General features: G+C 36.0%; 2 protein-coding genes across 22 annotated transcripts in view; one reads left to right on the top strand and one right to left on the bottom strand.

The window, feature by feature from the left end:
• LOC143240517 (exocyst complex component 6B-like) overlaps positions 1-8,755 on the top strand; it is a 59,905-nt gene extending 51,150 nt beyond the window's left edge. For 18 of the 19 annotated variants that reach the window (XM_076483068.1, XM_076483060.1, XM_076483066.1 and 15 more), the window contains one exon: positions 180-457. In XM_076483068.1, the coding sequence (XP_076339183.1) occupies positions 180-418 (239 nt within the window). In that variant the 3' untranslated portion in view covers positions 419-457. Of the gene's footprint in view, positions 1-179; positions 458-7,638 lie in introns of those variants that run through there. The other variant, XM_076483071.1, reaches the window with a different exon arrangement.
• The window catches only part of LOC143239950 (nonsense-mediated mRNA decay factor SMG5-like), a 220,519-nt gene that overhangs the window by 120,777 nt on the left and 79,131 nt on the right, over positions 1-20,611 (bottom strand). The gene's annotated exons all lie outside the window — the stretch shown is intronic.

Below are 20,611 nucleotides of genomic sequence, written 5' to 3'. Positions count from 1 at the left end.
TGTGCTGTTTATGACCTCCAAGTTCTTATCATTCATGTTCTATGTAAAGTATAAAATTAGTGGCCTTTTTTTAATCATTTCAAACCAGATCATGTGTTTGGTCGAATAAACATACGACAAAAAATTTGTCATTATCAATTGCTAACTAATTTCTGTGTGTTATGAAAACAATGATTCAGGTCATTCTGAGTCAGACTTAAAAGAGAAGAACAGTAGTGACACAGCTAGTTGCACCAGTGGTAGTATAACTGAGCATGGAGTCGAAAAAGAAGAGTTGAGTGACTACGGTGAGCACAGTGGACTTAGTGTTGAGAATGTCACGAGCACTGCTGTTGACTGCAATGGAAGACTAGAAGAAAATTTGACTAGTAATAAGGCAGTTCTGCAAAACGGACTTGATTGTATTAGCAAAAGGTAATAATTGTTAGCATTGGCAAAAATATACAGTTTCTGAATGAAGTTGCACAAATTCTTGAATGGCTATAAGTAGGCAAACCATAGCAGCAAGCGTGATAGTTAAATTTTCCTAAGACCAAGTTCCGTAGCTCTTAGCCATATTCAGTTGTATAAATGATAATTTATAGAACTGGAAAATTAACTTGATTAATCAATATAATCAATTACCTATGAGTATTTATAAATTATGCCATATAAAATAATTCATTAATTGGAGTTACTGTAAAATCAGTTGTTGTTGCAAAAGTAATCAACTGATAAAGTTGATGTTCCCCAGTTTAGTGAAAATGTCGAGAGACCAGTAAATGATAAAGAAAATGAGGCTACAATGACAAAACATCAAAACCACTAACCTCTCTGACAATGATGAACAGCTGGAAATACTGGAGAAGAGAATCCAAGTACATGGGAAACAACAAGGAAAGTAGAGAGCTAAAAACCCTGAGTTTCACACCCAACGAGTAGCGAAAGAAAGGACAAACAGGGATAACCATCCCAAAACAGACATTACACAGATAAGATAAACAGTAATGCTAAACATTTTATCCTGATACACGAAATCTCAAGATACCCATTATCAGAATATAAATGTAGAGAGAGCCACGAGACAAGCTCAGCCCTGTCTATCCTCAAATAAAATGTTAAGACGATCAATAATCCATATACAACTTTTCTCCAGGGGAAATGCAACACCGACATACCGCATGAGAGGTAAGACCTGTTGATAAAGAAATTACAAATTAGGTATAATATAAGCAGGACTGGAACAAAAAAATCGTTCATAATATAATGAGAAGACAAAAACATCAAACCAAAGAACGTCAAGAGAGGAAAGGAACCAAACCACAAAACATTTTAAACCAGACTTTGCTAATGTCAAGTCAAACGGAATATTAAAGGAAGATGCAAGATGACCCAACCATCTGGCCTTGAGAAGATTCGTTTGAGCTTTACTTATCTGAGAGTAACGTCTCCATCACAGCAAGAGCAGTACCAATGGAAGAAGGCCAGATGTAAAGATGTTGACATCATGTGTATGGCAACACAAGTCCAACAGGAACATCATGAGATAACTAGATACTTTGAAGCGTGATAAAAAAAAAAACGAAACATTCTCAGTGGTCAAGGTATGCAGCAGAAGAAACAATTGGCAATCTTAACACGAACCTTGATGAAACTAAACAGAATCTAATTTTAATACAAATGGTAAAATCACATTTTTAACAAAAAGTATAAATCGTTGGTTATTCGTAGAATTGCTATAAATGTATCCAAAAACAAAATATTAGGTACAGTAAAAAGTACGTAAACAAGTAAAGTGATAGTGTGGATGGATAGTGTTTAAAACGATTTAAATCATTACGTTGATTAGGAAATTTATTTCGTTTTACATATACCTCATAGAAATTTTACGAATAACTACCATTCCATATGTTTTTATTTCCTATTTTACAAGTGTATGATCTCTAAAAAAAACAAACAGATGTAGTCATTACGTTTTATTTTACTCACTAGATGGCAGGTCACACTATCAGAGAAGATTTTCGACCTCTTTTGATCAAAATCACAAAAAACAGTTACTAAATCATTAAGAGGTTATCGAGTAATAACGACATCTGGTCTTGTTTCATAGCTGGAAGTATTTGTTTGTTGTTAAGCGCAAAGTGTCGCAGTGCAGTATCTGTACTCTGTCCAACACAAAATTGGAATAAAATAATATTTTAAACCTCAGATATAACGGTTAGCCTCCAGAGCTTTGCTTGAAAAAAATATAGGATTATATGTTTTGTCTATTGAGGGAGGTCTTTAATCCCAAATTTTAAGTGGACAGCCACACCGTCATCCCATCAGAGGTGGCATTTGATTGGCTAATTAAGCAAAGTTCTAATGAACTTTCCATCGTATTTACTGAAGAGAACTTAACCTCGGATTTTGCTTTGTAAGTCTGTAATTTTACCACTGACCCACCAAGGGACCTTGTAAAGAATGTTTATTTGCAATACTTTCACAAAAAGAAAATCTTGAAAAAGCATTTAGTTTTTATCTGTTGTTATAAATATCAGTTGAATGCATGTATTATATTTCTCGCTGGATAGTAGACAAATATGAGGTTTATAAGTCTAAAATTTGTAGTTCCAGTCTCCTCCACGAACACAGAATAGATAGCCTACTGTATAGCTCTGCGATTACCAAGAAATAACTACAATAGTAACAATAATAATACCACTATAATATATTCACGTGTTAACATGAATTTCTGGGTTACAGATTTCTCGTTTTAGTTGGTGCGACCTCTACGCCAAAGTATTTTTTATTGTATTATTGATATGCGTCTCAGAATAAAGGTCTTGGAGCCTAGTTGTAGTTAGGAGAGAATCATCACAATGTACAATATGCCAAGAGTAACTTTAGTGTCTGAAAAATATCCACAAACACCAGTAAATAGAAACTATTTTAAACACTCGTGTTGTTGAGAACTCAAATTTGGAACGAATTCCCTCAGCTGCAGGTAGGCAACGCCAGTAAACACATCACGAAGCTCTTCTGTGGGGTAGGTGTATATATATCAGGTTTAGAAGGTGCGAGAGAGACTGTCGAATTGACAAGAACTATGGACAAACGTTATCACAAGGGTAGTTAATCTGGTGTTCTGTGTCCACCACAACAGGTGATACATGAGTGAGATTTATTATCAGGTTTATTAATCTCATGGTCTGGCCTGGCATAAATTTTTAAAACAAATGATTTTCTTAATGTTAAGAAACTCCCCCAGTGGCATAGGAATACGTCTGGGTATAATACCATACATGGGATTTTATGTTTTTAAACCTTTTTGTTCTCATTTCCTTCTACTTGTTTCAACAAAACGTGAATTGAAGGACGTAGAAGTTTTGTTTGTTTCTAAATTTTGCGCAAAGCTATTCGAGGGCTATCTGCGCTAGCCGTTCGTAATTGTGCAGTGTAAGAATAGAGGGAAGGCAGCTAGCCTACACGGCTGTAAGGGTTAGTATATTTGGTGAGACGGGGATTCGAACCCGTGGTTTACGAGTCGAACGCCTTAACCCACCTGGCTATGCTGGACCTTATAGACATTTTCTTTTCAACTGAAGTAAGTTGATATGAGCCAGTAAGTTTCGTTTTAAAACATTTCGTTAAGTATAATGGTGAAAGTTTCTTATTCCTGTCATGAACTTGTACTTCGTGTTTTATAATTAATTTGTGACTCTACTGTTATCATGCAATACACTCCAGTACATGTAAAATGACTCTTTGACATCACATTTTTTTGGAACGAAAGTTCACAAGCGTTTTTGTTGCTTTTTGTGGCATAGTTTATCATCTTACGGAAGATATTTCTTAGCGTAACAATGATTTTGAAGAAAAATCCATTTACTAGACTTGTTCCTTGAGGAAACCAGTCTTCCCAGTAGCACGGTGGTATGTCTGCGGACTTACAATGCTTGAAAACAAGTTTAGATATTAAATGTGGGCTAAACACAGATAGCCCCTTTCCGTAACTTCTCAGTTAATAAGAAAGAACAAATTGAACTGTTCCCCCTCCAGTGGCAGATAAGGAAAATCCTAAAATACCAATTTCAACAACAATAACTTTTATCGTACTTTTAACAACTGAGTCTTATAAATAAAAGATATGTTTTCTTTTTACTTTTAGAATATTTAGAGGTCAGTGAAGATAGAATAGTTCCTCCTGTACGGTACAAGTACCCCGTAGTGATGAACCAACGTTAAGGGGTCATTTCCAGAACCCACGCCCTCTACCTTCTTCCCCAACTCACTGCGTGGGCATACAATTGATGACCACATGCCAGGGTCATACAATTAATAGGGAGGACACTATATGGATCCTAGGCCATGAAGTATAGTACCACGCATACGCACATAGTTGTTGGGTTTGACCCTACTTAAAACTTTACTAAAAAACTAAACTAGCGTGGCAGGGGTTCAGTTTAGAGAGAGAGAAATCAGAAGAGTTATCTCCCCAACTGGGGTGTTCAGGAACTTTGTAGTTCCTCTTCGTCCCCTTACATGAGAAATGTTTTAAAATATCCGTGGGATTTTTACTTTATTTTTAACATTTCAAAAATATTTGTGAGTGAGAGGAAGGACGGGAGAACTGGACGAAAGCAGCGAAAGTGAAGTGAGCCAGACCCTGGCTCGAGGACGTAGTACACTGGCGGCAGGCGAATTGATTTTTGAAATTTACTGTGATTGATTAGATACCCTTGACTGGGTAAACGGCCCTTTTCAGAATGAGGCTGGGACCTACAGGTCCGATGCCAGAGATTTTGCTGTGGGGGGAAACGGGAGTACCCCGATAAAACCCACTTTCACGGCCTGGGCGCCGAATAATTTAACGAATCAAATTAAGCCGCAGGCTCCACTCCTGGTGGTGCCCCTTTCGTCAATTCCTTTAAGTTTCAGCTTTGCAACCATACTTCCCCCGGAACCCAAACACTTTGGTTTCACGGAAGCTGCCCGCCGAGTCGTTTGAGGAACTCAGGCGGATCGCTGGTTGGCATCGTTTATGGTTAGAACTAGGGCGGTATCTGATCGCCTTCGAACCTCTAACTTTCGTTTTGATTAATGAAAACATTCTTGGCAAATGCTTTCGCAGTAGTTCATCTTGCGACGGTCCAAGAATTTCACCTCTAGCGTCGCAATACGAACTTTAACCAAAAAAAACGTCATAATATATGATTTGGTACTAAATAACACAATGGTGTTAACTAAATTTATAGGCCAATTCCTGTTTCAGAAACACGTTTAATTGTCTAAAGTTTCAGGTTATTTGATAAAAATCATTTTACTTGTTTTATTATTTACTTCTTTTTATTAAAGTCAAGTTGTACATAAATTATTTATCTATTGAAAACACTATATGGGTGACATCATACACCTAAATTACCCTGACATCTAGTGAAATGTGAATTACATTCAGTAAATAAGATTATTAATTATTAGAACATGAGCTGTTAAATTATTATGTGGACATTTGTTATTTATTTTATTTCTACAAATAACTTTAATAATATGATAAAAGTATAAAAGTAATATATTTTAAATATCATTTTATGTTTATTTGTCTTTCTGAATTATTTACTATAATATATGAAAAATACTATTAAGCACAATCTACATTACATTAACTAAATGTGTAAATTCTTACTGGTTGAAGTATAATATTTATAATTGGTTAAAGATGTAATATTGAATACATTTTACAATGTTATTCATTGTGACCAACACTTGTTTTAAAAAGTACAGTTTTCTTTCATTGTTTCATGTTTAACTATATGGTGTAAGTAAGCAACATTGACCACGATATAATAGTTCACATTGTTCGTATGTCATTTGAATAAATTGGAAGAGAAACATAGTGTTCTAATTAGTAGTTTTAAAATCTAAAACACATTATTATACTTGTGTTGTGAATTGTTTGTATATTTCTTTTATCAGTCAGTAAGTAAAATACCACTGGTATTGTTATTTGAACAATAAACAGAGATGCGAGGAATGTGAAAAACTATTACCTCTTGTCTATTGTTGACTTTGTTCTTTCGAGGACTAGCCTGCAATGTGAGAAAGACACAGATGAACTGTACAAAGAGATGGGTCGATATGCAAATAATTAAACGTGTCAAAAGATAGAAATAAATACAGTTTCATAATATCTTATTATAAGTGAAGCTGAAAGTTCATTCTCAATCCCATATCTAAAGGTTTTCTTGATAATTTGTATAGTAAAACTACTTACACTTATGAAATACTATTTAATAGTGGTATAGATATGTCTCGTACACAATGATTTTTTTAAAGATAAATTTAAGTATGGGATTTGATATAACTAGATTATGAGACATTAAATTTCTTAATATAATTGTAAAATGATAAAATGATATTAAATGCATAATGAAAAATATTTGAAAATACAGAGAATTTACAATAGAAATCATCTAAGACTAGAGGGAAAACAGGTAGCCATCACTACCCACCGCCAACCCTTGAGCTACTCTTTTACCAATGAATAGTGGGATTGACCGTAACATTATAATGCCCCCACGGCTGAAAAAGCAAACATGTATTGGTGCGAGTGGGATTCGAACTCGCGACCCTTAGAACGCCTTAACCCATCGGGCCATGCCTGGCCCTTTTATTGATAAGCAGAAAACAACGTTTCTACCTTCCTAAGTTATCTTTGTTAACCTGACGATGACCACGGAACGTTGTTTTCTCCTTATCAATAAAAGTATTAATACCCATACCAGCCGTTCTGAGATACATTTTTATTTCAAGTGGGGTTTCCGTCATGAAGATTTTTTTTTCTGTTGCGAAAGAAAGAAATACATTTGTATAATTTCGGTGTATGAAAACTATAAAAAACAATAAATAAAATAATAAAGACATTTTTGTTTTGTCTTAATAATTTGCTAAACTGCAATTTAACAAACATAACATATTCTTCAGAATATTGGTTAAATTGTGGTGAATTATATATTGGTGAAGCAAATCGTTTAAAATTAAAGATAAATTTATACAAACTCGTTATACGTAAGGTCCCCAAAACAAGGAGCATTTCATACCTACAAACATTTTAATGAAAGTATTTTGAGAAAATTTTAAATTCAGAAAGAATCCTGTTTTTCACATTTCCAATCTTGTGTCACGGTATAGGCAGGTGGTTAAGACGTTTGACTCGTAGTCTGATGATCGCGGGTTCGAATCCTAGTCGCACCAACATCCTCTATTTTTCACCCGTGGGGGCGTTATAATGTGACGGTCAATCCCACTATTCGTTGGTAAAAGAGTAACCCAAGAGTTGGCGGTGGGTAGTGACGACTAGCTGCCTTTCCTCCTGTCTTACGCTGCTAAATCAGGAACGGCGAGCGCACATAGCTTTCGCGTAGGTTTTTCGCGAAATTTAAAAAACAAACAATAAAAGTGTTAATAGCCATGCCAGCTGCTCCCTATTGTTATTTCTTATGGGCTTATTTAATAATTTATTTAAATTGTTGTGTTTGCTTCTTGATAAATAATTTTATTATGCTTAGATTATTATTTACTGTGTGTTTGTATTACATGTGTTTTGGATATATACTGGGTGTCCCAAAAACATGTATACACACTTTAAATGATTATAACTCAAACTTTCTTATTTTACAGATACAACGGATTTGAAGTAATGGAAGAAGTAAAACTAAGCTTTGATAAAAGGAAAGTTATCTTAAAGTGTTACTGGAAGTGTGAGAACGTAGCTGAAGTGTAAAGACTTCTTTTAGAAAGGAGTTTCAAACATATCCACTCACCATTACTCGAATTAGACATACGTTTCAAACAAATGGAACTGTTCAAGACGTTCATAAAGGGCGTTCTGGAAGCCTGCAGTCGTCCACCAGTTCCATACGAGAAGCAGAGCTGTTGGAAAGTCTCCACCGATCTCCAAGAAAATCTATTCGGCAAACAGGAATCCCAAAATCGAGCGTCCATCGCATATTGAAGCACGCTCATTGGAAAAGTTTTATTCCAGCATTAGTCCACACCCTCAATGAAGATGATTCTGACTGGATTTTGTGAGTGGTACCTGACAAAAACTGCAGAGGATGCACAGCTTCCAAACAAGATTGTCTGTAGCGATGAGGCTCAGTTAATCGCCACAATTGCACCTACTGGGCTCATCAGAACCCGCCTGTTACGGTTGAACACCACGTAAACTTACCAGTGGTTAACAGTGTGGTGTGGATTATCAGCGTTGGGCATAACTAGACCATTTTTTTTTTCGAAAACACAAACACTGGTCTCGTTTATTTGAACTTGTTGCAAGAATCTAGCGTGTCACGCATTCGAGAGCAATTTGGAGATGAGGAGTTTTATTTCCAGCAAGATGGAGCACCTCCCCACTACCATCGTAATGTGAGGGCCTATCTTGACGAAACTTTGCCGAACAGATGGATTGGGCCAAGAGGTAGCAGTAAATTACCTCCACGTTCACCAGACCTAACATCTCTGGACTTTTGTTTTATGGGGATACGTCAAAGATAAGGTTTTGAGCACAAAACCTGCAAACATCAATGAACTGAGAGAAGCAGTTGAAAGAGAATGCGCCCAAGTACCAAATAAAATGATTCGTTAAATCTCACCGCGTTATCAGCAGTGCCCGGATCAGAACGGTCATCAGTTCGAACACCTGCGATAACTCAAAAGATTCTACAGTTGTCTTCTTAAACTTGGATTATAAAACCTAGATATATCTTAATAAACATTGTATTTATAATCATTCAAAGTGCGTATACATTTTTTGGGACACCCTGTACACACACGTATCTATTACTGCGGACGATTCACTCTCTCTCGTCGTTTGGGTATTAATATATACCCAGAAGGGTCAAGTGCACTTGGCCTCTTCCTTTTCTTTGTGTATCTAAACTGTTTAATGTGTCAATAAATATTACATGAGAGCCAGAGTAACCCGCACTTGCTCAGACCCCTATCAGTGCAATGTTCATGCATCATTCACCAATGTATTTGGTATGAACATATCATTTCTCTTTACAGTTCCATCAATCGCACTTCCATATTAGGGGATTAGCTAAAAATATTTACGTAAATTACCTTTCAATGTTTATTTTCAAGTTCCTCACTAATGTGATGTTTAGTTCATAGGTGGCCTGTTTTTATTTTATTTCTTTAATTATTAATCTAATGTATACCGGCTCGGCATGGCCAAGCGTGTTGAGGCGTTCGACCCGTAATCCGAAGGTTACGGGTTCGAATCCAGTCGCACCAACATCCTCGCTCTTTCAGCCGTGGGGCGTTATAATGTATCAGTCAATCCCACTATTCGTTGGTAAAGAGTAGCCCAAGAGTTGGCGGTGGGTGGTGATAACGGGCTGCCTTCCCTCTAGTCTTACACTACTAAATTAGGGACGGCAAGCGCAGATAACCCTCGAGTAGCTTTGCGCGAATATTCAATCTATCGATCTCACATAATAGTTCATTTTTTCTCCAATTTTTATCGAAATGTTTTATTGTTCTTCTAGGAGTCTATCTACTATTATTGACATGTTTGAATATTTATGCATAAACTTTGGTGACGCAGATCTAGGTATTTTATACCATCGTGAGTAATGTATTTTGTGTTGTCACTACGGGTAATTTCCGTTATGATTTGGTTTGTTTTGAATATCGCGCAAAGCTGCACGAGGGCCATCTACCTAGCCCTCCCTAATTTTGCAGTGTAAGACTAGAGGGAAGGCAGCTAGTCATCACCACCTACCGCCAATTCTTGGGCTACTCTTTTATCACTGAATAGTGGGAGTGGCTACCACATATAACGTTCACAAGGTTAAAAAGGTGAACAAGTTAGGTGGGGCGGAGATTCGAACCCACGATTGCGAGTTTAGCGTCCTTTACAGTAAATGCCCGGCATAGCCAGGTGGGTTAAGGCGTTCGACTCATAATATGAGGGTCGCGGGTTCGAATCCCCGTCGCTCCATACATTCTCGCCCTTTCAGCCGTGGTAGCGTATAATATGACGATGATTCCCACTATTCGTTGGTAAAGAGTAAACCCAAGAGCTTACACTGCTAAATTAGTAACAGCTAACGCAGGTAGCCCTCATGTAGTTTTGCGCGAAATTTCAAAACAAACAAACCTTCACAGTAGTAAGGCTGTCAATTTTTCATCCCGAGTTCATGATCTGTATTTTTATTTTTTATACACGCATCGCGATTTTGAATTTTTAACCAACTTTCGTTAATTGTTATTTAGCGCTAATTTAACCACCTATATACGTTTGATGTAATTTACGTTACTACTATTTATATATGCAAATATAATTTGAACCTTCATAAAATATATTTATCTGTACATTCAAAGTTGCTGCTAAACCAGTTTTTCCTATAGTCTTAGAATTAAGTATAATAACATATAAAAATTATATTCTATGAACATTAATTGCTTATGAAGAACGTTCCTTTAAACAAACATGAAAAAAACAGATACGTGAACTCCGACACAGTCAGTGTACAACAAAAGATGGTTTATTGATAAATAAGCACGAAACTACACAATGGACCATCTGTGCTCTGCCCACCACGTGCATCTAGATTTATAAGTGTGAAGACATGCCGTTGTACCGCTGGAGAGATATAAAAGATGGACTTCACATGTTTATTGTCCTTGTTGACAGTCCTTAAGTCTGTCAAGCCCCTCGGACTCCCTTTTGCGAAGGTTACGGTGACATGCTTACTTCATTGCTTTGACAGTATTAAAAACATCGTGTTGTTTAAATATTTTACTAATCGTTTCAAATATCTCATTTTCATAGTTCCTCTATTTCTTCGTGAGAATTAATTAAACATGTAATATATATATTGTTTGTTTGTTTGTTTGTTTTCCACAAGTTGTAAAGGCCAACACGTTGTCCAAACTTGATACATTCATCCTGCACCATTTTACCATTACTTGTACTTTAGTTTTATATTCGTTAACAATTTTCACGAGTTACCAGATGCTATTGAAATTCAAAATTAACCTTTGCTGTTTCATTTTACTACACAGAAATACAAAATAACTTATGGGCCTATTATTTAAGAAATGGAAGGTTTACTCAGGTCACAATTAAATGGAAAAAAAAAAGACAGATATAGATAGAACCTTGTTTGGCTTGATGACATCAGTAAATGGACTGGCGATTAGAAGCTTGAACTAGGAAAGTAATTTTATGCGGGAATAGAGAACAGTAGAAAAACATGATCCTCCGTCCACCTTCTAAACCTGTGAAGAGACAATGATTATTCCATTTTAGAATATTTTATGGACGATGTCATTTATAGAAATGATAAATGAGTTAAGTTTTTTTTCAATTTTTATTCTCTCCCACATTCTGAAATTACAATAGAAAACATAGAAAATTAAACTACTTTTATCAGTTATGAAACCTAATCATAAACAATTTTGAATTTTATCTAAAGTTTAACATAATCTAGCACAAGATGAGGCAGTATGCTGATAATAAAACTTTTTTTCTCTTTCTTTTTTGTTATTATTGTTTATTTTTAAAGCACAAAATTAGACCGTTTGAACCACGACATTTTTTTATTGTAAAGATTTTTAAAATGCAGGGTAAACGCAATTAATAATATTTTTACCAAGATAACCATGACGAAAAACCTAAAGCTTTTTTTTTTCAAACTTATTGTTTGTTTGAATAGATTTAAGCATAGAGGTACCAAATGGGCTCTCGGTGCTCCGCCCACCACGGGTATCAAAACCCTATTTTTTATATGTTTTTTATTTGTTTTAAATTTCGCGGAAAGCTACACGAGGGCTACCTGCGCTAGCCGTCCTTAATTTAGCAGTGTATGACCAGAGGGAAGGCGGTTAGTCATCACCGCCAACGCTTGGGCTACTGTTTACAAACAAATAGTGGGATTGGCCGTTACATTATAACGCCCCTACCGCTGAAAAGGCGAACAAGTTTAATGTGACGAGGATTTGAACACGCAATCCTCAGACTTGCGGTGTGAGTCAGCAGATATTCCGCTGTGCCACTCGTGGGGGATGATGAAATTAATTATTATAAACTTTCAAATGTACATTATTTATTGATATTTCTAGATAAAAACTCTAATGTATTTTGTGTAATATTTTTGATAAAAACATCAGATCACGTAGACTTTTTAATTTTTTCAACATGAATTACTGTTTGTTGCTATAATTTCTAATTTACGTGTATATAACAATTTAATTTTATTATATGCATACGTATTGATATATCTTCAACCCTTCTGTATAAGAAAACACAGGATCGAACCTCGGTCATGACAAAAACTAGTCCTTCGCAGGAGTATCCTGACAACGACATCAGAGTACAGACGAAATGATTTAGTATTTAGTAAGTTTTATTATTTAGGTACACTAATAAAAAATTAGGTGTATAATAATAATTAAATTTTAGGTAATCATACAAGGTACTATTTTTCTCGCCCTCTGCTGGAATAACTCAGAAAGAAAAATAATGATAAAATATTTTATGACCTTTTAAAAATTGTAGTTAAATCACTAGTTTCCTGCCATCTGCCGGAATAAATGAAAAAGAAGAGTAATTATAAAGTATTTTATAACATTTTAAAAATTGTAGTTAAATCACGAAAACTTACACGTGACATGAACACGTTTTTATTTTATACCTCTTTAAAATTATCTTCAGTTTCTAGATTTAAAAAATCGAAATTTTATTTTTGGAAACCAAGTTTCTTTCTCTACACTGTAAATTAGACATTTATTCACTTTCGAATGGAAACAAAAATTAGTAAATCGTAAATATCGCAAAAAACGAAAAACAATTCCAGAATTATATTATACTGAAACTCTTCCCAATTTGATTGCAAGGAATAAAATAAGACAGAATACGGTATCAAAAGCTAAGACTAAATAAATGTATTTTCCTTAATAAGAGAACTTCAAAAGTTTCCGATAGAGGACAGCAGTCACACTGGTCATATTCTAAAATATACGTTTGTTTGTTCGAAATTTCGCGCAAAACTACGCCAGTATTGTCTACGCTAGCTGTCCCTAATTTAGCAATGAAACACAGCTAGGGAAGGTAGCAAGTTATCACTACCCATCGCCAGCTATTACTTACTTTTTTACCAACGAGTAATGAAATTGAGTATAACATTATAGCGTCCCCATTATAATGGCTGAAAATGGCAAGCATGTTTGGCTGGGACGAGATTTCGAGCCCGTGACCTTCACATAAGGAGCCACGTGCCCTAACTACCTCGCCATCATTTTAATACATTTTACAATTATTAGACTCCATAACATGTTCCATACGGAAGTGAAAATGCACAACCGGTGTGTATGGTATTAAAAGTTCCGTTTTCAATTTTTGGGTAAGAATACTTCTTTTAAAAAATATCAGTTCCCATAAAACGTGATATTAATAACCAATGATTGAAATAGATAGCTCAGTAATTTTATTTTGTTCTTGGAGTTAGCTCAGAAGTTCTTTTGTAATCCTTCATGAAACTAAATGAAAAGTTTTGCAATATTCTCCAATTAGGTTTGCTTGTTTTGAATTTTCACGCAAAGCTACACGAGGGCTATCTGCGCTAGTTATTCTTAATTTAGCAGCGTAAGACTAGAGGGAAGGCAGCTAGTCATCAACACCCACCGCCAACTCTTGGGCTACTCTTTTACCAACGAATAGTGGGATTGACGGTCACTTTATAACGCTCCCACGGCTGAAAAGGCGAGCATATTTGGTACGACGGGGATGCGAACCCGCGACCCTCAGATTACGAGTCGAACGCCATAAGCCGCCTGGCCATGCCGGGGCCCTCCAATCAGGTTAAACGTTTCTCTCTAAACAATGATATTAACTTACACTTACTGTCTACCCCAAAGTAAAACTCTACCAAACTGTATCTGATGCTGTTAGAATGAGCCGTGTTGAAATTATAGAAATAAATTTATCTGCCAAATGTCTACTTTACTTTTGTAAATTTCTAGAAAATATATCTGGAGGAATCAATCAAGAATAATGTTGACGCAATTGGCTGTTTACAATCTGGTTGTTTACAATTTGGCTGTTTACAATCTGGTTGTTTTCAATCTGGCTGTTTACAATCTGGTTGTTTACAATCTGGCTGTTTGCAATCTGGTTTTTACAATTTGGCTGTTTACAATCTGGTTGTTTGGTAAAATTTGTTTTGAAAAAACAACAACAAAGTAATTAGACTCCTGATTAAGTTATTGTTATTTTCTTTGTAAACGAGCATTATGGTTGTAGTTCATTCCAAAGCATAACGTAATTGAAGAAACTTTCTCGTAACAAAACAAACAACAGATGGTTGAATTACGCTTCGGATAATGACAGAAACTTTCACAGACGCATCATGTTTTTGGAAACTTGACATTCCCACACGTTAGTTAATTATGATACAATAAACTTTAGAGAGTTTAAAAAGTAGAACAAATAATGTGCTGCAGAAAGATTATGATTGGGTGAACTAATCTCCACGTATTTATTGATGTTGATGACGTCTTTACAGGGTATGAGTGTATAAGTTTCAGAATGAAACTATTATAGTCTCTGAGCATGCTAACATTCACAAAGATTGGATGTTGTCTTTATAGTTTTTCCATCTCAATTTCTGTGGTTCTCTCTTCTATCATATGTGCTAAATCTTGATATCCTACATTGAGTGACGGGATTCGAACCTTCAACTTGCACATTGTGAGTTGAGAGCCACAATCATCAGTCCATGACAGCCCTTGATGCAAAACCAATCGTAATCAAATCACTAACTTGTATCGTGAGAAACTTGACCATTATTTAACCTGTTATTTATTTTCGTCAGCTTTTTCTATGTTCTAATTGACTGACTTACTGAAACAGTTATGTGGAACTTGAGAACAAATCGTTGTTGTTAACTCTACCCTTAGCAACAACTCATGCTTGGTTTGTTTCTCTGTAAGGTCGTTTACTCTCGACAAGAAAACCATGACGTCATGAGTTAAACAACTTTGACAGACTGCTGCACGTGGGATTTGGTGCCGGTTTTGATGCCCAGTGGCCTAAGGAGGACAGTGAAAAAAAAAAGGATTGAAGCAAACAGCAGAAACAGAAACAGTGGATATGCAAGTAAGGATCGTCCGAAGTTGCTGTTGAAAACCTGGAATGTTTCTAGTTTGTGACTTAAACTTATTTATTATTATATGACGAGCTTTTCAAATAAAAAGCGCTAACTGGTGTACAACAATATCTTGGAAACACATCTAATAACAAATAAACGTAAAAAACATAACAGACTATTGGATTGTTTATTTCTGTTTGCTAGAACTGATATTTAAAGTGGAAATATGTGTGTGTGTGTGTGCTATTATGTGTAAGCATACTCTATATCCTTTGAATTTCTAGATTAAAAAAAAATACTCTATAACCCTTGACTTCGTAGCACCTAAAAAACGCCTTGTGACTTTTGACCTTCTAGATATGGAGAAGTACTCTATAACCTCTGCTCTTCTAAGACATGAGAAAAATGCTCTGTGATACGTGATCTCTACATCTGGAGAAACTCTTTATAACCCTTAACCTCTAAGACCTAGAAATATATTCTATGTCCTTTGACTTTCATGTCTGGAGAAAAAAATATGACCATAAAATCAGCTTTATATTTTTCATAACAGCGTTTTATGCAAGACTGTGTATGAATATTATAATTCCAATTTTCCTTTTAGTTTATTATTCAAATTTACAGCGGTCTTATTACTAGTTCTTATAGTAATAAAAATGCGTTTTCTCCCGATACCATCTGTACCGTCTTGTTTTCAGAATATGTTTGTTTTCGAATTTCGCCAAAGCTACACGACAGCTATCTGCACTAACCGTCCCTAATTTAACAGTTTAAGACTGGAGGGAAGGCATCTAGTCATCACCACTGGTCGCCAACTGTTGGGCTACTCTTTACCAACGAATAGTGAGATTGACCGTCGCTTTATAACGCCTCCATGGCTGAAAGGGCAAGTAGGATTAGTGTGACGGGGATTCGAACCCGCGACCTTCGGAGTCGAGTGCCAGTATCAACTGACCATGCCGAGCCTTTCAGAATCTCTACTTAATAAGTTATTTTCGTGTTCTTACCAGTGTAGGGAGTTTGCTGTGATCAGAAGTTAATATTAATTAGAGTTAAAAAGAAAGGGAAAAAAAGAAAGAAATGGAACAGCTGCTTTGTGGGTGATTTGTTCTCCTACTTAATAAAATGTAATTAATTAGTATTTTAGCTGTGTTTCTTTAAATTCACACATAATTCCACACAAAAGTTACACGAGGTTTATCTGCGCTAGCCGTCTCTAATTTAGCAATGTAAGACTAGAGGGAAAGCAGCTACTCATCACCGCCCACCGCCAACTCATAGGCTACTCTTTTACCAACGAATAGTGGGATTGACGTATAATTATAACGCCCTCACGGCTGAAAGGGCGAGCATATTTGGTGCGACCGGAATTCGAACCCGCGACCCTCGAATTATGAGTCGAGTGCCTAAACCCCATGTCCTTGTCGGGGCCCTGAGAATCATTTCATGCGCACCTAAATTAAGTTGCTTCATTGTTTGTTGTTAAGCAATGGACTTCCTTTATAGAGCCCAACACAGGTATAGAAACCATGTTTTTGGTCTTATATGTTTTTAAACAGCTTATCTGATCAATAATTCATAAAACTAACTTAGCAGCACCAATGCTACATATCTTTTAAATGCCATATAAACAAATGTTCAGAGTGTTAAATAAAAAAACAACATATATAACACACGTAGTGTTGTTTCTTATATCGGAGTTCAGGTTATAACAGTGAAAAATACATGGACCTAAGTTGGTTGCTATCTGCTTTTAGTTTCTTTTTATTTTAATATTGGTCAAATAGTAGACTTCTAGCGGTACACTGTGTTAAAAATCTACATAGCAATTGGAAGCATCCAGACGGTAAGTTGTTTTAATAATAGAAGAATTAATAGCTTGCCTCAAAATGGTAAGTAGTGCTAACAATACGGGAAGTGATTAGTAGCTCTGAAACAGAAGTATCCTAGAGAGGGTTTCACATCAGTCACACTAACCACACAATTCATAACTCTAGAACTGTTTCACATTAGTCACACTAACTACACATTACAAAACTCTAGAACCGTTTCACATTAGTCACACTAACTACACAGTACATAAGTCTGGAACTGTTTCACATTAATGACACTAACTACACAGTACATAAGTCTGGAACTGTTTCACATTAATGACACTATTTACACAGTACATAAGTCTGGAACTGTTTCACATTAATGACACTAACTGCATAGTACATAAGCCTGGAACTGTTTCAAATTAATGACACCAACTATACAGTACATAAGTCTTGAACTGTTTTACATTAATGACACTAACTACATATTACATAAGTCTGGAACTGTTTCACATTAATGACACCAACTATACAGTACATAACTCTAGAATTGTTTCACATTAATGACACTAACTACACAGTACATACGTCTGGAACTGTTTCACATTAATGACACCAACTATACAGTACATAAGTCTGGAACAGTTTCACATTAATAACACCAACTATACAGTACATAACTCTAGAATTGTTTCACATTAATCACACCAACTATACAGTGCATAACTTTCAAACAGTTTCACATTAATGACACTGACTACACAGTACATAACTTTCGAACTGTTTCACATTAATGACACTAACTGTGCAGTACATAACTTTCGAACAGTTTCACATTAATGACACCAACTATACAGTGCATAACTTTCGAAGAGTTTCACATTAATGACACTGACTACACAGTACATAAGTCTGGAACTGTTTCACATTAATCACACCAACTATACAGTGCAGAACGTTCGAAGAGTTTCACATAAGACAAAATATATTGTAAGTGCTTCCATAGATCAATTTTCGTACTAAATTGTGGGTTTGAAACCCCATGAGTCGCATTCGTTACCCTAAAAAAAATTGCAGTCTTCACTTGGGGTTAGCAGATATGTAGTAAGAGTAGCTGTCAAATCCTATTATACAGTTTGAGAAGAGTGGTCCAATCGTTAACGGTGGGTGATGTTGACCAGCTAACTTCATTCAAGTCTGTTATTTTTAAAATTAAGGACGGTAACGCAGATAATAATACCTCCTGTACCTTTACGCAGAACCAAATAAACCAATCAAAATCGGTTAAACATTAGTCACACTGACTCTACGACAACAAGAGAATGGTTTGTTTCACCGACATTATGATAAACACAAAGTGGATTTACCCTTTCCCAGAGGTTTTAATAATACTTAAGGTCTCCTCTGTAATTTGAGTTAACCCTCAGAGCCCGCATTTTGTCCTTCGACCTACTTCTGGTGGAAGAGCGGTATGTCTTTGTACTTACATTGCTAAAAACCGGGTTTCGATACCTGTTTTAAAGATATTGCAAATAGCCCATTATGTTGCTTTGTGCTTAACTACAAATAATTAATCAATAATATTACCGAAATATTCTATTTAAACAAAATTTAAATTTATACATTTTGACCCTATGACCCCAGTCACGCAACGCTGGTTCTGTGAAAATGCGAAAATAAAAACGGAATTATTGTTTTATGTCCTCAGTTTCCAACAACAGGAAAACTGTTAGTTTCCATGTTTAAAAATCACGTGGAACACTCGTGTTTCACTTCCGTAAGCAACTTATGAAATCAACGTCACAAACTTAGGCTTAATATTCGAGAAAGCTTATATTAAGCAGAGGCCAGGTGGGTTAGGGCGTTCGACTCGTAATCTGAAGGTCGCGGGTTCGAATCTCGGTCTCGCGAAACGTGCTCGCCTTTTCAGCCGTGGAGGTGTTATAGCATGATCACTATTCGTTGGTAAAAGAGTGGTCCAAAAGTTGGAACTGGGTGGTGATGACTCGCTGCCTTCCCTCTAGTCTTACACTGCTAAATTAGGGACGGCTGGTGCAGATAGCTCTCGTGTAGCTTTGCGCGAAATTCAAAGCAAACCAATTTTATTGTTGAGGATTCGAACTTTAAAATAACGTAACAAAAAATAAACACGTTCCTATTTTTGGTTTCTCGACATAATTAATTTCATTTTATTTGTATTCGCAATTCCTTTCAAACTTGTAGCACTGGTTACAATATTTAGGTCAGTATCTGCGTCAAACAAAACAAAACGATGGTGTTTGACTGTACATTAAAGGCTTTAAAGCTGCCAGTCTATGACCTTAAGATGATCGACATACGAGTTGACTTTCTAGTGCTATTAAAGTCATCTAATTTTTTTATTAATCTACTTAAATGACCCACAATTCCCTTTTTGTTATACGTATGAATAAAAAGCGAAAAGAAAAATTTATGTCGTTCATTAATTGAGAACGGATATCAGTTAAATATTATGATAAAGTTAATGAAAATGATGTCTCGAACCTAAATTTCGAAATTGACTCCATAGATCGGCCCGGCATGACCAGGTGGTTAAGGTGCTTGACTCGAAATATGATGGTCGTGGGTTCGAATTTCCGTCACACCAAACATGTTCGCTCTCTCAGCTGTGGGGGCGTTATAATGAGACTGTCAATACCACTATTCGTTGGTAAAGCGTAGCCCAAGAGTTGGCGGTGGTTGGTAATGACTAGCTGCCTTCCCTCTGGTCTTACACTGCAAAATTAGGGATGTCTAACACAGAAAGCCCTCATGTAGCTTTGCGCGAAATTAAAAACAAATAAACTGTACAGATGAACGAAGGCCGATGTCTTACTTTCACTGTTGATATACATGGTTTCATGTAATAAACCATGTGGAGTCATATGGTTCATCTAGTGAATAACTATTGTACTTCTTCATTCATCTTTAAAATTTAAATTTTGTTTCGAAGTTCTTTGCAGATATAATTATATTACATCTAACAGATATAATTAGCTTTAGAATCAGGGTAATCAAATATAAATTTCGCTGTGTTTGTGTCTATGCATGTGGCTTTCGTTTACTAAGTGTCCCCACATGAATAGGTCAGCTGAGAGAGTAAATATCCTTTAAAGTGTAGGGTAGAGACTGATTGAAATGATCAGGTTATGCACACACACTAAGTTTGTGGTTGAAACTTACTGAAATGACCCGGTAATGTACTCTAAGTTTGTGGTGAGTGTGTGTATTTTCTTATAGCAAAGCCACATTGAGCTATCTGCTGTGTGCACCTAGGATAATCGAACCCCTGATTTTAGCGTTGTAAGTCCGTAGACTTACCGCTGTACCAACGGAGGACAACTTACTGAAATTATCCTCTAATGCACTCCATGTTTGTAGTTCAAATTTACTGAAATTATCTGATGATGTGTCGTTATTGTGTGCTGATTTTCACGCCCTTAACTTTGAATTAGAAGAAAGGCAATATCTAAAGCACCCACCGCACGCTCTTTGGCTACTCAACAGTGGGGCCTGTCTGCCACGCTCGTAACGAACTCAAAACTTCAAAGTGTGTAATGATTTTTTGTGGGGTGGGGATTGAACTACAGAACTTCAAAGGATAATCAGTCATGTTAAACAATTGGGCCGCACTCGACCTAGAAAATGACTGACATA

The sequence above is a fragment of the Tachypleus tridentatus genome, chromosome 13, assembly GCF_004210375.1.
Source record: "Tachypleus tridentatus isolate NWPU-2018 chromosome 13, ASM421037v1, whole genome shotgun sequence".
In the NCBI taxonomy this organism is placed as follows: domain Eukaryota; kingdom Metazoa; phylum Arthropoda; class Merostomata; order Xiphosura; family Limulidae; genus Tachypleus; species Tachypleus tridentatus.
This window is presented reverse-complemented; position numbering and strand designations above follow the sequence as displayed.